Consider the following 14,974-nt stretch of genomic DNA (forward strand, 5'->3'; position numbering starts at 1 on the left):
CGACTTCATAATCCTAGATACAAGTGGTAGTGTTGCAAGTTATATTTTCGATGTTTTGGTTTAGATGTTCCTCTGCTAGTGGAAGCTATTAATTATGCTTGTTATTAAGAATGTATCCGAATATTAAAGATCAAGAAACTTTGTGAAATATTTAGAAACAGAAGCATATTATTTTTTGTTTTGAATTTTTGATCAAAGCTGCTCGAAGGCTATCTGCGTTATCCGTCACTAAATTAATATTAATAGACTAGAGAAAAGGCAGCTATCAAACAACATCCCTTGCCAACTCTTTGGCTGCTCTTTTGTCAACGATCATCCTATTACACCATCCTTGCTTGGAAGAGCTAGCACGTTCATTGACAAGGGTTTCAATCCTGCAAATTACGAGCTAGGTAACCTAACCATTTTGCTATGCTAGGCTAAGGAACGAGAAATAAAAATCAATAATATATTCATTAAGTGCTTCAGTTCAGGTCTATACAGTGAAAGTTATCGCATCTATTCCACCATTCATGCAGTTACTCAGTGAATTATGTATTTTTCTAGTAATCAAAACTAACATAGGCTACATTAAAAAGAAATTTCTGTTAATCATTATTGTGAACTTAGGTCTATTTTGTGTTATAGTGAACTTGTACTGCAGTTAACGTCATAGAAAACTGTATTAATTCTTTTTCAACTTTAATGAATTGATCTATAGAATAGAACATTTTAGCACAATTGATTTAGAGCTCTAATGGAAATATTATCTCAACACTCCTGTATTATTCCTGTAACTACCAGCAATCACATTGAGCTTGAAGGCCTATTCTTGCGCTTACCTGCATTGGTAAAATACAAATATGGCTGCCCAACTGGGTTAACATCAAATTCGACATCGAACTGAGAAAAGTGCAACACTTAGCATCATATAGCTTCATTGGATAAAATATATTTCGTGGAAATATGCCTTGACTCCTCCCACACACTTGAAAAGCGATCATTGGATAAAATATATTTCGTGGAAATATGCCTTGACTCCTCCCACACACTTGAAAAGCGATCATTGGATAAAATATATTTCGTGGAAATATGCCTTGACTCCTCTCACACACTTGAAAAGCGATCATCTTCGGCATTTGCAACACCATAGTATGCAATAAAAATGTTCTTTAACGGATGCCTCATGCAAACAGACTTCTAAAAGTGGGGAGCTCTGTGGTAATATTAGGAAAATCTCTTGTACAATTTATATATTTGGATCAAATTGATTGCCTGTTTTATCTGCTGTACAATCCATTCCATCAGTTAGGATCACTCCTACTGACAACATTTGAAGATCAACAGAACTCCAATACAATAACGACTTTTCCTTCTCTGAGTTGTTAAGATCTATCAAAGATTTGACAGTTTCCTTGCAAAATTTATATACGCATCATTTGTTAAGTTTAGTATGTATCCAGTAGAAGACATACGTCACTCTTCTTGTTAATTGAAATAGCCTTCAGTAGTAGAAGCTGAATGGCACTGTTAAAAATAGTATAAAAATTATTTTGAGCTGTTTCGCCGAGTTATATATGTGTTCATCCCTTTTCTCACATTCAAACATAGATTCATTTAGTTTCCAACAAGTTTAAGATTTTGCGTCTGTCAAAACCCTTTCAAACCTCTCGTAAAACTTAACGTTTTCAAAAAATGGTTTATTTTTTATTACCAGGACATTTAGGCGATAAGTTTAAATGAGGAGGTTCCTGTAGTGTTTTACTTACTATGTTTAGTTTAAAAATCACAGACAACACAGGATCTTGTAGAATTACTGCTTAGTTGCGAGATTCACACCTTGTAGTTATTCAATCAGTTCCGATGACACTTGTAAATACCAAACACTGAAACCAAAGCATTACAGCATCTATTTAGTTTGGTGACAGTTAATATACTCGACTTCTAATACTCTTCCATCAAGGTTTTCAGATTGTATGGATCATACTTCTTATGGTTACAATATTCTTGAGGACATACCACTGTATGTAGACTAAAGGAAAAAGTATTTCGAACTACTACAAAGAAAAAGGGTTTAACTTTAAGACAAGACACTGGAGCAATCAAACATGAGTAAGCACAAGATGGCACGAAAAGCTTATTGGATTTAGTTTGCTTTTTTTTAATTCGCGCAAACCTTCACGAGGGCTATCTGCGCTAGCCCACCCTAATATTTTGCGGTATAAGACTAAACGGAATTTAAACTTTGTCGGAAAATAGTTCCACTGTTTTCTGCAGTAAAATATAATGATATATAATTTTGTATTTTTGAGACGCTCACGATGATGTAAATTATCTTACCAGCTAACAGTTGTATACGTTCATTTTAATTTATTTTACCAAGATAGCGGGACTTAACCTCGTGCGTTGTCATTATTCTCACGTTTTCTATCATTACTATGTTACACTTAGAAACTTTAAAAGATTAAATTCAAAGCATTAACATCCTAGTGACCATATAGAAGATGTTTAAAATATTTTTTTTAATTTTTAATTGAAATAATTCAATTAAATTCAGTGTTTAATAACTTACAAACTATATTGATCAATTAATAACACATTTCACCATGTACTGCATAACTCTTTTGATACCAGTATGGTTTAATTTTACCTTGCAGACGATTTTTGTCATTGAACGAAAGGTCGCCGAGTAAGTACTTAGTAAAAGACAAAATATAATAAGAAATACTATTTTACAGACGTCTGAAACCTACAAACAAAAGAAATTTTGGTAAAAAACACGGTAGTAAAACGTCACGTCTGTCAGAAGCCGCTACGTCCAGGTAGTTAGGGTGCTAGCCTTGCAATCTGAGGGTCCCGAGCTAGAATCCCCACCACACCAAACATACTCTTTTTTTAAGCCATGGGGGCATTATAACGTTACGATCAATCCTACTATGCGTTGGCAAAAGAGTAGCCTAAGAATTGGCGGGGAATAAGGATGACTAGTTACCTTTCTTCTAATGTTGCACTGTTAAATTAGGGACGGCTATCACAGGTAGCCTTCTTGTAGCTATGCGTAAAAAAACCAAAAAACTACGATTATCAAAAATTTAAAAAAGTATATTAACAGTTTTAAACCAACTCGAAACCTGATAAAGGACTGTTGCGCGAAAGGTTTATTTTAGATTCACTTTTAAAACTATTTTAATTGCGCGAGCTTTTCATCATTATCATATTTTCTATTTTAGATCTTACAATTTCCTCGTCTATACATTGATTTTATTATTAAAACCTATCACGATTATCAGACCAGTTGATTTCATTGTTTCGCCAGGTTTCAGCGTTCACATTATATCAATGCAATATACTTATCTAACAGACTAAAGAGCATTTAAAGAGAGTTTTTGATTTTTTTAAAAAGAAATAATAACAACATTAAGAGTAAAGTCCAAAATGGATCAATAAATTATTGTGTGAACGGTTTTACCGCGGAAATGTTCATCTTAATGAACTAGAACTGCGAATCTTCATCAATTATCAATCAGGTTTCGATACTCATGGTGTGCAAAAACAGATAGCTTGTTTGTTTTTTTGGAATTTCGCACAAAGCTACTCGAGGGCTATCTGTGCTAGCCGTCCCTAATTTAGCAGTGTAAGACTAGAGGGAAGGCAGCTAGTCATCACCACCCACCGCCAACTCTTGGGCTACTCTTTTACCAACGAAAAGTGGGATTGACCGCACATTATAACGCCCCACGGCTGGGAGGGCGAGCATGTTTAGCGCGACGCGGGCGCGAATTCGCGATCCTCGGATTACGAGTCGCGCGCCTTACGCGCTTGGCCATGCAAGGCCAACAGATAACTTATTGTTGAGCTTTGTACGTAATAACAAACAAATATTGTCCCCCTCGTGGACATAGCAGATACCCTGATATGGTTTTGCTATAAAAAAAAAAACAAACGCGCATCCTTTTGTTGTTGTTTGTTTTAAGTTTCCTTCATTCCGACTGTTTTTATAAATAAAATATTGAATAATACCTTGTTAATTCACTATTTAAATTATTGGGTACATGCTGTTAATTGCAAGTTGAACTAGAGGGGAACTCAGTGGATCGCATACCTGCACCACTTACCGTCGATCAGCCCTCAAAATATAATGAAATGTGTCCAAACATTCCGTTATTATCAGCAGACATGTACCATTTTTGACAGAACAATGAGAAAAGCTATTCTACATAAGACCCTTTAGTCTGATCATTTTTGACTGAATAATAGAGTAAATATAGTGTGAAAAACTGGTGCCTATGTTGTGCCCTGACTCTCCAAACACTAATCACTTCTAAGTTGGGCCAAAGTCCAAATATATATCAACTTTCGTCCGAATCCATTTAACCATTTTCGAGAAATCTTACCGACAAACACACACACACAGGGGTTAAAACATAATATACGTCATCATCGGTGACGGTGGTAATTATACATTTTACGTTTCCAAGTTTTTGTTGTGGTTATTGCGTGTATATACATTTTATAAATTTTGGTTTATCATGAAAATTCCAGAAGGTTTTATAATGAAGTGGGAATTGTCATGTTCACAAAGAAAGGAAGAAGTAGCTGACCGGAAGCTGACCACATGTTTGAAAGGAGTTGTGTAACTAAGTGTCGGAATGTAGAGGGCGTGCTTTGGGAACCTGACGATGACCGAAGAAGGTCGAAACGTTGTTCGCTCCTCTGCATAAAAAAATTTCTGAACCTAAACGAGCCGTTTTTACATATATCTTTTTCTCTACAAGTGGGGTTTCTCGACATCACTAATGTGTATGGCTGTATTAAAACCTTCTTATATAGTTGAACTAAAAATAAATCGCTTGTGATTCAGATAAAATTTTATCCATATGCATAGTCCTTGGATGTATCGACAAGTTATGTGAAATGATTTTGTTTGTAGTTAAGCACAAAGCTACACAATGAGCTATCTGTGCTATGCCCACTATGAGTATCGAAACACGGTTTCTATCAGTGTAAGTCTGCAGACATGCCGCTGTGTCACAGAAGGTAGGCGTGCGTGTGGGTGTGTTTGAGTTAAAAAGCAAAACTTTGTTGCTGGCTTAAGTAATATCAAAAGTTGAAGAAAATATGGTAATTTTACGAAATGTCTAGAAACAATGTTATAGATATAAATACAGGCATCCTATCAGTTCAAGATTTCTGAATAATGAACGAGTATTTAGTAATCAATTGTTTTTAGGGCTGTATTTGGATCAGTGTTAGTTATTGTATGTATTCAGTTACTCTATCGATTAACCGTGAAATTATACAATTGTACAATAAGTTTATTATTATATTAGTTTAGCACCATTAGCGAGGTACTTTTGTTTGAATGTCATTTGTATAATCAGGTCTACAACAAGTGAAAGTAATTTGTAGAAATATCTAGGTAAAATAAACTAATCTGTTATTATCACGTAAACTGGATTATTTTCATGAAATAATTTAAAACAACTCACTCAACAAAAGAACGGCGTTAACATTATAATGAATATAAACTCACGATAGAGATTTTTTGTTCCTGATGTGTTATTTTTATATTTAAGTAATATATTGCCACGTAATTTAACATATACACTATTGAAAATAACCGTTACATTTAAACTTGATATTGTTGTTAACCGTACAATGTCCGAAAATTTCCAGTTCAAAAGAGGCTGGTTGCAATGTCTTAATTAATTTGAAAGAAACATTTCCACTGTAAGGGTGTGCATGATACTAATAATGCAATTATTAAATTTTATTATAATATTGTTTAAGAAACCTTAATAGTATTTTTTTTTTACCAATAGTTCATAGTCTGATAGAATGGGATTTATAATATTATTGTTTTTGAAGTTAAGCACAAAGCTACACAATGAACAATTTGTGTTCTATGCACCACATGTATTGAAACCTGATTCCTAACGCTTTAAGTACGCAACTAAAGTAATGTCGCTGTGCCACTGGGGTGTATTTATAATTTACATTTGCGGTTCAATGCACATTGTCATTAACTGATATCGTAACATTTATGAAATAATGATTAGATCTTTCCTCTGAAACTGTCTGTTGTTTCAGATTAAGTTCTAATATTCAATTTACAATATATCAGTTACTGATTTAAGGATTTAGTTTAATAACAACTCAAATAAATATGTACATATGCTTGTTTTTCGTGCAAAAATTAACTAAATAACAAACAACCAATTAAATTAAGGGGAAGAAATTCTAGAAAGACTGAACAACAATAATACTGGGTATCGCATTGTCCATGACGAAACAAAACAACATATTCATTACATAACAGATTATTTAATTTCTGTAGTGCTTATTGGTGTATAAAAGACAAGTTAATACAAGAAATGCATGATCTTATGACGCCAAACTGTAGTTTTGTTATTTAATTATATACTAAACGTTTCGTTTCACAGCTTCGTACTGTTAGTTTCGGGGGGTGTTTTAAGTGGCCTTACCAGTGACACAGTGATATGTCTGCGGCTTATACTGCTACAAATCGGGTTTCGATACCTGTGATGGCAGAACATAGATAAACAGTTTTGTTTTAGTTAATGCACCCCAAGACACTGTTAAACTAAACGATGAGTATCTAATTAAATTTAAAATACTACATTTTGATGTTATAAAAGCGTTTAATTCTAGTATTAATATGTTCGTTGTATAGGAAATATTTGAATGAAGTAATATAACTCAAAAAATATCTCGTTTCTTTTGTTGCCAACACTCTGCAAACAAAGGTATTACTAACAGTATTGTTAGAATAACTGTGAGATTAAATGATCAATAGAATATTATTGTAACTATTAGGTACCATACAAAGTTACCGTGTCAACCAGTTTAGTCGCGTATAACACTTTTAACTGCAATTAATATTCGCTTAATTAAACGTTTGAAAATGCTGTTATTAGGAAAGTCATAAAATATAAAATTACCGGAGTTGTTTCAACATTTCAACATACAGCCTTTTAAGGTGTTGGATAGAAAATAGCCTACAAAGCTCAAACACTTAAAAGAAACGTAATACACAGTAACATAAACGTTTTGTGCATGTGTTTGTTTTTGATAAGCTGCAGATTATATCACATTAAATATTTAAATAAGCAGATAACAAAAAGCTAAATTTGTTTCAGTTTGATTGGTAACGATGAAGATGCGATAGTTTCTTTAATAAAGTGTAAAAATTACTGTGCCAATAGCATTTTAATCTTACTAATCCAGGAATTTAATATGGAGTCAACACAAGAGAAAATCGAAGAATGCCCAGAAAATGAAAAACTTGAAGATAAATTAAACTTTGAACATCTAAAACGTTTGCAAAGACTTTTTGGGGAAATGGACACTGATGGAAGTGGAGCGTTAGACATTGACGAATTTAAAACTGCAATGGCTGCTCTACTTGGAGGACACATTGACGAACACGAACTGGAATTAATATTTATGAAGATCGACACAAACTGTGACGGGACAATCGATTGGGAAGAATATTTAAGTTATATGCTGTTAGAATACTTAGAAAAAGATTCCATGAGCAGTAACTATCGTGAGAAACCATTTCCTGGAAAACTACGGTTAATTTCGAGCTTCGACCACAAAGGATCTATTGTTCGCATCTCATTTTATCCCAGCAATATTCAGACCATGTCAGATTCTGATAATCTCAGTGGCAAGTACTTGACCTTAAGTAAAGAGGGAAATCTGTGTTTTTGGTCTAGTGATATGAATTTAATAAAAACCATCTACGTACATGAAAAAAGTGTTAGAATTAGCAAAGCATGGATGACTGATATGGTATGTCTTCCAAATGTTAATCTTTTGGCGATTTCTACTACAGAAAGTGACATTCGATTTTTCGACAGTAACCCCTCAAAATGTGAGCAGACATATCAAATCGTTACAATGAATCATTGTGTTGTAGCAATGAGTTACTATTTCAACTCATTAAACCCTAACGAAGCTTATATGGTAGTCGGAGATAGTAGTGGAAGTGTGTACTGCTTATGGTTTTCACAATGTCTCGTCGATGGACTATTTGATTCACTCTTGAAAAAGCAAAGACCTAATCGAAAGATACACTTCAACGAATTACTCGGTAAAGCAGTTCCAGGGCTTTTAGTACTCTCATTTCCAGGTCTTCACGACAATTGGATTCGACAAGTACGTTATGTCCCACAGTTGGCGTCATTTATTTCTTGTGCTGCTTCTTCAAACTTTTCAATGTGTAACTATGACGTACAAGGCCAAGGACGCTACATTTACCGACTACGTCGAGGCATCACCTGTTTTGACTACAGTGAAAGTCAAAACTTCATCATCACAGGAGCCATGGATCGTACAGTCCGTGTGTGGAATCCACACGTAACCAGCAAAGCAGTCCTTATTATTCAGGGTCACTTATCAGCTATCACTCATGTCATTCTCCAAGATGAACTCCACCAAGCTATCTCCATTAGCGAAGATAAGCACATCAAAGTCTGGGACTTAAGAAGCCAACAGTGTGTTCAAGCAATAAAGGGAGAATCCCTCAAACCACTCGGCAGTTTAACAATTTCCTCCGCGTTCTTCCATCAGTCTCAACAAATTCTTATCTTAGGTACCTCTAAGCTCGGATATTTCGACAACTTTTTTCCTGAGGGTGAAATTCCGGAACGTGCATATACGTCACATCCCAAATGTTTATGTGGTGCACTTTACAATTCATTATTCAATTATGTTATCAGCGCGTGTCATGGTTCTGTAATAACTGTCTGGGACTTAACCACCGGAGATAAGTTAATACAGTTTAATAAGTGCCATAAAATCACTAAAATTGGCGTTGATTATCCTGTTGAGATCACAGCAATGACCTTAGATCCTACTGAAAGAAGGCTGATCACGGGAGGAAGCGATGGAACCGTGAAAATCTGGAACTTCAATAATGGTGCTTGTCTGCGTGAAATGAAAACGATAGGAAAACGAGAGATTACCAATATTCTCTGCCAAAAGCAGTACATTATAGTAGCAGGCTGGAATAAACTTGTCACAACATTTTTAGACAGTGACGATGATGATTCGTACAAAGTATGGACATCTAAACACAAAGACGATATTGTAGCCATGGATTATTACAAGGATAGGCTCTTAGCTACTGCTTCTTATGATGGAGAGATTATTCTATGGATGTTGGAAACGGGCCACGTTTCTAAGCGATTACGGGAAATGTACTCCCAACCAGAGAGTTGGGTGCAGAATAATTCGGATCTTAGTAAAAATGTACACATGCCAACCGAAAATAAAGAAAGCGGTGCAAAAGGCAACTTGGTTGAAAACAGTACACCTGTATTAAACAGTAGTATGAGTCAGGCTCATGAGAATCAACAATGCGACAATGCTTTGTTTTCAAACAAGCCAACATTACATGAAGATTCTGTATTTATTCGCTGTTTTGATACAAATCCAGTTTCAATCAGTCATTTACTCTTTCTTAAAACGAGAGAAGTTTTACCAGAGGTTGCAGTCCTTCTAGCAACGGCAAAAGATGGTTTTGTACGTGCTTGGTCCATACATCAAAATGGTCAGATCCTTGGAAAATTTTATGCTCCAAAACGAGAAGATCAATCAGTAACGTGCATAACAACAGATCAAATGAATAATTACTTGTTTACAGGTATAGGATTTGCTTGTTTATTAATTTGTAGCTAAGCCCAAAGCTACACAATAGGCTATCTGTGCGCTACCCTTTATGGGTATCGAAGCCCAGTTTCTAGCGTCGTACTGGTACAAGAATCAACATAATTTGAATACGTATGTTTATATGTATATATACATAATAAAGAATTCAAAATTAACTATACTAATAAATATCCGAATGGCATTAGCTAATTCATAGTTATATCAACTTAACATAATGTATGCTCTGATTTGCATGAATTGTAACAAGGACCTTGTTCCCCTGAATAGCATTCCATTTACACATTTCAATATAAAATGTGACAAGTGAAATTCCATACGTACTTTATTAATGTTCTACTTTTGATAATTTTATTATAACTGCAAAAATAAAACACATTTATTCATTTTTGATGGTATTGTTTGTTTGTTTTTTAATTTCGCACGTAGCTACTCGAGGGCTATCTGTGCTAGCCGTCCCTAATTTAGCAGTGTAAGACTAGAGGGAAGGCAGCTAGTCATTACCACCCACCGCCAACTCTTGGACTACTCTTTTACCAACGAATAGTGGGATTGACCGTTACATTATAACGCCCCCACGGCTGAAAGGGCAAGCATGTTTGGCGCGACGGGGATGCGAACCCGCGAACCTCAGATTACGAGTCGCATGCCTTAACACGCTTGGTCATGCCGGGCCTTTTGATGGTATAATTAGATAAATGTTTGGTGTGTTTTTTTTAGTAAATGAGATGTAAATCGATCAGTGTTGGAGCGCGTAATTAGTACCTGTACACTAGAAATCATGGAATAGTTATGAAATAAATCCAAATGTTAAGTATGTGTAGCAAATTTAAAGTTTCAACCACAAATTAATAAAAAACATGAATATAAACAAGTAGAAGAGATTTGTTTCGCAAAAATCATATGTAACTCTGTGTTGTTGTTGTTTGTTAGTTTGGATTTACTATTCAAACTAATTGTTTCGCATTTATCAGTAGCCATTAAATTCTGAATTTCGGATTTGAACATAATTTCTTTAATTATTTAACTTCGTTAGCATAAAGCTTTACAGACGAAAAAGTGATTTTGAGTCAACATTGATTACAGTCACCCTTGTGGAGATAATACACAATAAATGTTCTGTTTTATTGAGAAATAAAATTTACAAGATCGATAATTTCCTTGTTTGTTTTTAAATTTCGCGCAAATCTACACGAGGTCTTTCTGCTCTATTCTTTCCTAATTTTGTAATGAAAATCTAGAGGGAAGACAGTTAGTGATTTCCACCCTCCTCCAACTATTGGACTACTCTTTTCTTCAGTAGAAATGACTGTCACATCATAACACCTCTGCGGTTGACAGGACAAGCATGTTTGAAGGGAGGGTATTCAAACCCGCAACTCTCAGATTCTGAGCCAAGCTTCAAGGGCCCTAACCACCTGGCCATGCCAGGCCCGATAGTTGGTTTGTAGCATAATTCAGCGATGTCGCAACTTTAGTATTGTTTGTTGGTTGTTGTTTTTTTTAATTTCGCGCAAAACTGCAATAGGGTTATCTGCGCTAACCATCCCTAATTGAGTAGTGTGATACTAGAGAAAAAATAGCTAGTCATCATCATCCACTGCAAACTCTATGGATACTCTTTTACCAACGAATAGTGGGATTGACCGTCACATAATAACATTTCCACGGCTGAAAGGACGAGCATGTTTGATTTGACGGGGATTCTAACCCGTGTCCATCAGATTACGAGTCGGACGCACTAGCAACCAAGCCATGCCGGGCCTCTTTATTAGTGAATCATTTCGGGCGTTACAATAATATTCATAAAGGTGTCTGATGTTACTTGAATATCCTGTATTTATTAAATAATTTGCTAAACATAACATTCCCCAGTTCGACAGTTGTAAATCTACAGCTTTCCAACCTTAAAATTCAAGTTCGATTCCATACTATGTAAACAGCATAGAGCCAAGTTTTGTTTTGCTTTGAAACAAACTTCAGTTGCATATACTTAAACAGATTAGGAATAATGTTTTAACTTTTCTCTAGTTACAGTTATTTAAAAATATGAGAAATAACTTCATACTGTGATGCATATATGTTATAAATTTGTCAACTGCTTTTGTTTGTTTGCTTCAATGGTATAAAATAAAACTGTTTTATTTATTCGTAAATAATCTAAACATGCTCGCCCTCCCAGCCGTGGGGGTGTATAATGTGACGGTCAATCCCACTATTCGTTGGTAAAAGAGTAGCCCAAGAGTTGGCGGTGAGTGGTGCTGACTAGTGCCTTCCCTCTAGTCTTATACTGCTAAATTAGGGACGGCTAGCACAGATAGCCCTCGAGTAGCTTTGTGCGAAATTCCAAACAAACAAAAAATCGTAAATAATATAAATTTAGAATTTTAATTTAACAGATCAGGGTTGTCTTCTTTTCATTTTACATGGTACTTTTTTCTGTAATTTTATTTTTACGTTAAAACTTATGTTTCATAGGCGATTCCTTAGGATATATTCGAATATGGTCTCTCTCCTCCTACGGAATATCAACAGCAACCTGTGAAGTTATTTCGCACGTTCCACAGCTTAGATACCTGTCTCATGAAAATATGGAATCACACTTAAGAGAGTTTCCATACCTGAGATTTAAAATATTAAATAGCATTCGAACTCGTCGAATGGCTGAACAATCGCCTAAATTTGTGCAGTTTCCAACTTGTACTATTGGCAAGCCTCCACTGTTGTTGAATTCATATCGTGCTCACATGGAGAAAGTTGTTCACTTGAACTTCATTGATGGGAAAAACCTTCTAATCAGTTCCAGTAAGGACTGTTGTGTTCGCCTTTGGACACTAGGGGGAAAGTTCATTGGAACTTTTGGTCAAAGGGAACAATGGAATCTTCATGAAGAGTTGCTCATTCCCAACACAACGGTGCGACGAAACATTCTCCCGCCAGATGTCAGGCGTATAGCTTCGGCCACAACATTAAAAGTAAATATTCAGATTTATTCCACAAAGTTAATAATTTTATTGACAAAATTTAATGTCAGGTAGTCAGTGACGTAGACAAAAGTAACAAATATAATTTTTTCATGCTTTTTTTAAGGATTATAGTAAACTAGCAGTTACCAACAATTTTATTATTGATTTAATGAACTAAATCTGTGCTCTACTCATTGATTGGATTAAACATTAAATTTTAGCGCTATAAGCCCTCGAGTTTACTGTTAAATCATTGGATGGCAAAAAATATTATGATAATGTATTATGTTTTCAGGCTTTTCAGAGGTTTAAAAATGAAAACATGAAAATACAAATTTGAAATAAAGAATTCATAAATTATACTACTAAATTATAGGTGTTAAATTCTGAAGAATATGGTCACGAATAATTATATATGCAAACTTGAAGTGAATTTCCAAATGCGTCACATTTTCCTTTTTTCTTTGTTCCTTTGATATGCACATTGAATTCTAAAAGTATTTTCACATATGTCCAAACTTTCCTGAATACAGCTTATGATTTCCAATTCGCCTCTTATTAAATTTGGCTCTCTGAGGATAAATACACTATTTAGACACACTGCATTTGTAAATCTAGTATTATATTCGACTAAAAAGAGAAATCTGACTTTTCTAACTTTAATTGTCATTTGAGTTCTTTTAATTATATATATATATATAGTGTTATCTCCTACGTAAAAATAGCTTTTAATAATAATTATATAGATGTGTGTTTAGATTATATTATATATACGTAAAGAGTAAGAAATTTGCAGCTTTAAGCATTAGATGCCAAAGAACACAAACAGTTGTATCCAGTATTCCAATAAAGATAATTTTTTTGGAAAAAAAAGACAGTGTTTCGTAAGTTCAGTTCAAATGAGTTTGATCTTTTGTATTCTGATAGGTCTTTAACGAGGGTCAATGTCCTCATTGGGTTATGGCACGCAACATAATATCTCTTTGCTTGGGAAACATTAAAAAAGGAATCCCTAATAAAATTACTGAATCCAACCTCAGACAACGGACAATAAAACCCAACAGTTCTAAAAGCATCCTGGGGAAGTTTTATGAATCAAAGAAGAAACACAAGCCACCTCCTCAGCTGTTACCTCTGTCACAAATTAACAAAAACGTAAGGATTTTTTATATTTATTTTTTCCCGCTAATTGGAGCATAAAAATTGTGGGTGTTACATTATGTCTTGATGTCTTACGGTTACAGCTTGAAAGTACATTGGAATATCTTAATACTTCTGTTTCTCATGCTCAAAATGTTTCATATTTATATTCAGATGTATCATTTTCCCATGAGTGCTATGTCACTTAATTATCGTTACATGATCCTTAATTTGTCTCTTTATATTCTATATTTGTATGTTTTTTATGAAAACGTTTTTTATTCAGAATTTCAGTGATGTTATGATTTATAGTTAATTTAATTATTAAAATTATATTACGCTAAAATTATTTTTATAATATTCCAGAATGCTTTCTTTATTACATTTTGAAAGTTTAAGATATATAATATTAATATGCCGTTTTCATTTGATTTACATTTAATCATTTTTAATCATAAGATGGCAGTTTTCAACGCTCTTCCTTGTTCCTCACTTGATGACAGTGCCGAAGAAATATTGCAACCTGTTCGTGACATAGTAACAAGAATTCAACGTAGTAAAATAAGTGTTCGATTTAAAAACCTTTTTAATAAGTAACAAATAATAAGTTCCTTCTTATTTCATTATTAATATAAAGTAAATAAATAAAGTCTTTGGCATAACTTTGTAAATTTACAAAATATTAACGAACAGGTCTATAAGTGTTACAATATTTTTAGAAGTCAAAATATTAATTCTCGACTATCTAAACTGTAAGTTTCGTAATATTGTAGTTTGTGCCAGAAATTATCATAAATGTTTTAAAACTTCTTGTTCCAATTTCACAGCGTTACAAATACTTATAGTAGAAGTATAAATTTGTATGAAGAATACATACACAAATTAATTAAAATTAATTATATTTTCAAACGTAGTATGTGAGTTACTGTTTAACATCTCATTCATTAAAAACAAAAAAAAGCATATTTGCCTTCGTATCTCTACAACTCGTGTTATTGTTTGTTGAGATTTAAGCACAAATCAATACAATAAGCTATTTGTGCTCTGCCCGCCACGTTTATCGATATCCGGTTTTTAGCAGTGTTAGCAATCTCTTGGAAACACTTTTGTTTACTTGTTTATGGTTAAGCGTAGAGAAATATAATGAACTATCTCCGCGGTACCCATCACGAGTATCGAAACCTGGTTTCTTA

General features: G+C 34.1%; 1 protein-coding gene across 1 annotated transcript; it reads left to right on the plus strand.

Annotated features, from left to right (window-relative positions):
• The first annotated feature begins 7,236 nt into the window (after window positions 1–7,236).
• On the plus strand, window positions 7,237–14,378 carry LOC143227424 (WD repeat-containing protein on Y chromosome-like). The gene is made up of 4 exons (XM_076458875.1): window positions 7,237–9,652; window positions 12,154–12,650; window positions 13,569–13,796; window positions 14,241–14,378. The coding sequence occupies exons 1-4, from the start codon at window positions 7,237–7,239 to the stop codon at window positions 14,376–14,378; spliced, it is 3,279 nt and encodes a 1,092-aa protein (XP_076314990.1).
• The last annotated feature ends 596 nt before the right edge of the window (window positions 14,379–14,974 follow it).

The sequence above is a fragment of the Tachypleus tridentatus genome, chromosome 9 (genome assembly GCF_004210375.1).
Source record: "Tachypleus tridentatus isolate NWPU-2018 chromosome 9, ASM421037v1, whole genome shotgun sequence".
In the NCBI taxonomy this organism is placed as follows: domain Eukaryota; kingdom Metazoa; phylum Arthropoda; class Merostomata; order Xiphosura; family Limulidae; genus Tachypleus; species Tachypleus tridentatus.

Coding starts and splice junctions, on each gene's coding strand:
- LOC143227424 (XM_076458875.1), top strand. CDS start 7,237: ATGGAGTCAACACAAGAGAAAATCGAAGAATGCCCAGAAAATGAAAAA. Junction 9,653..12,153: donor GAATAATTACTTGTTTACAG/GTATAGGATTTG, acceptor TATGTTTCATAG/GCGATTCCTTAGGATATATT. Junction 12,651..13,568: donor CTTCGGCCACAACATTAAAA/GTAAATATTCAG, acceptor GTATTCTGATAG/GTCTTTAACGAGGGTCAATG.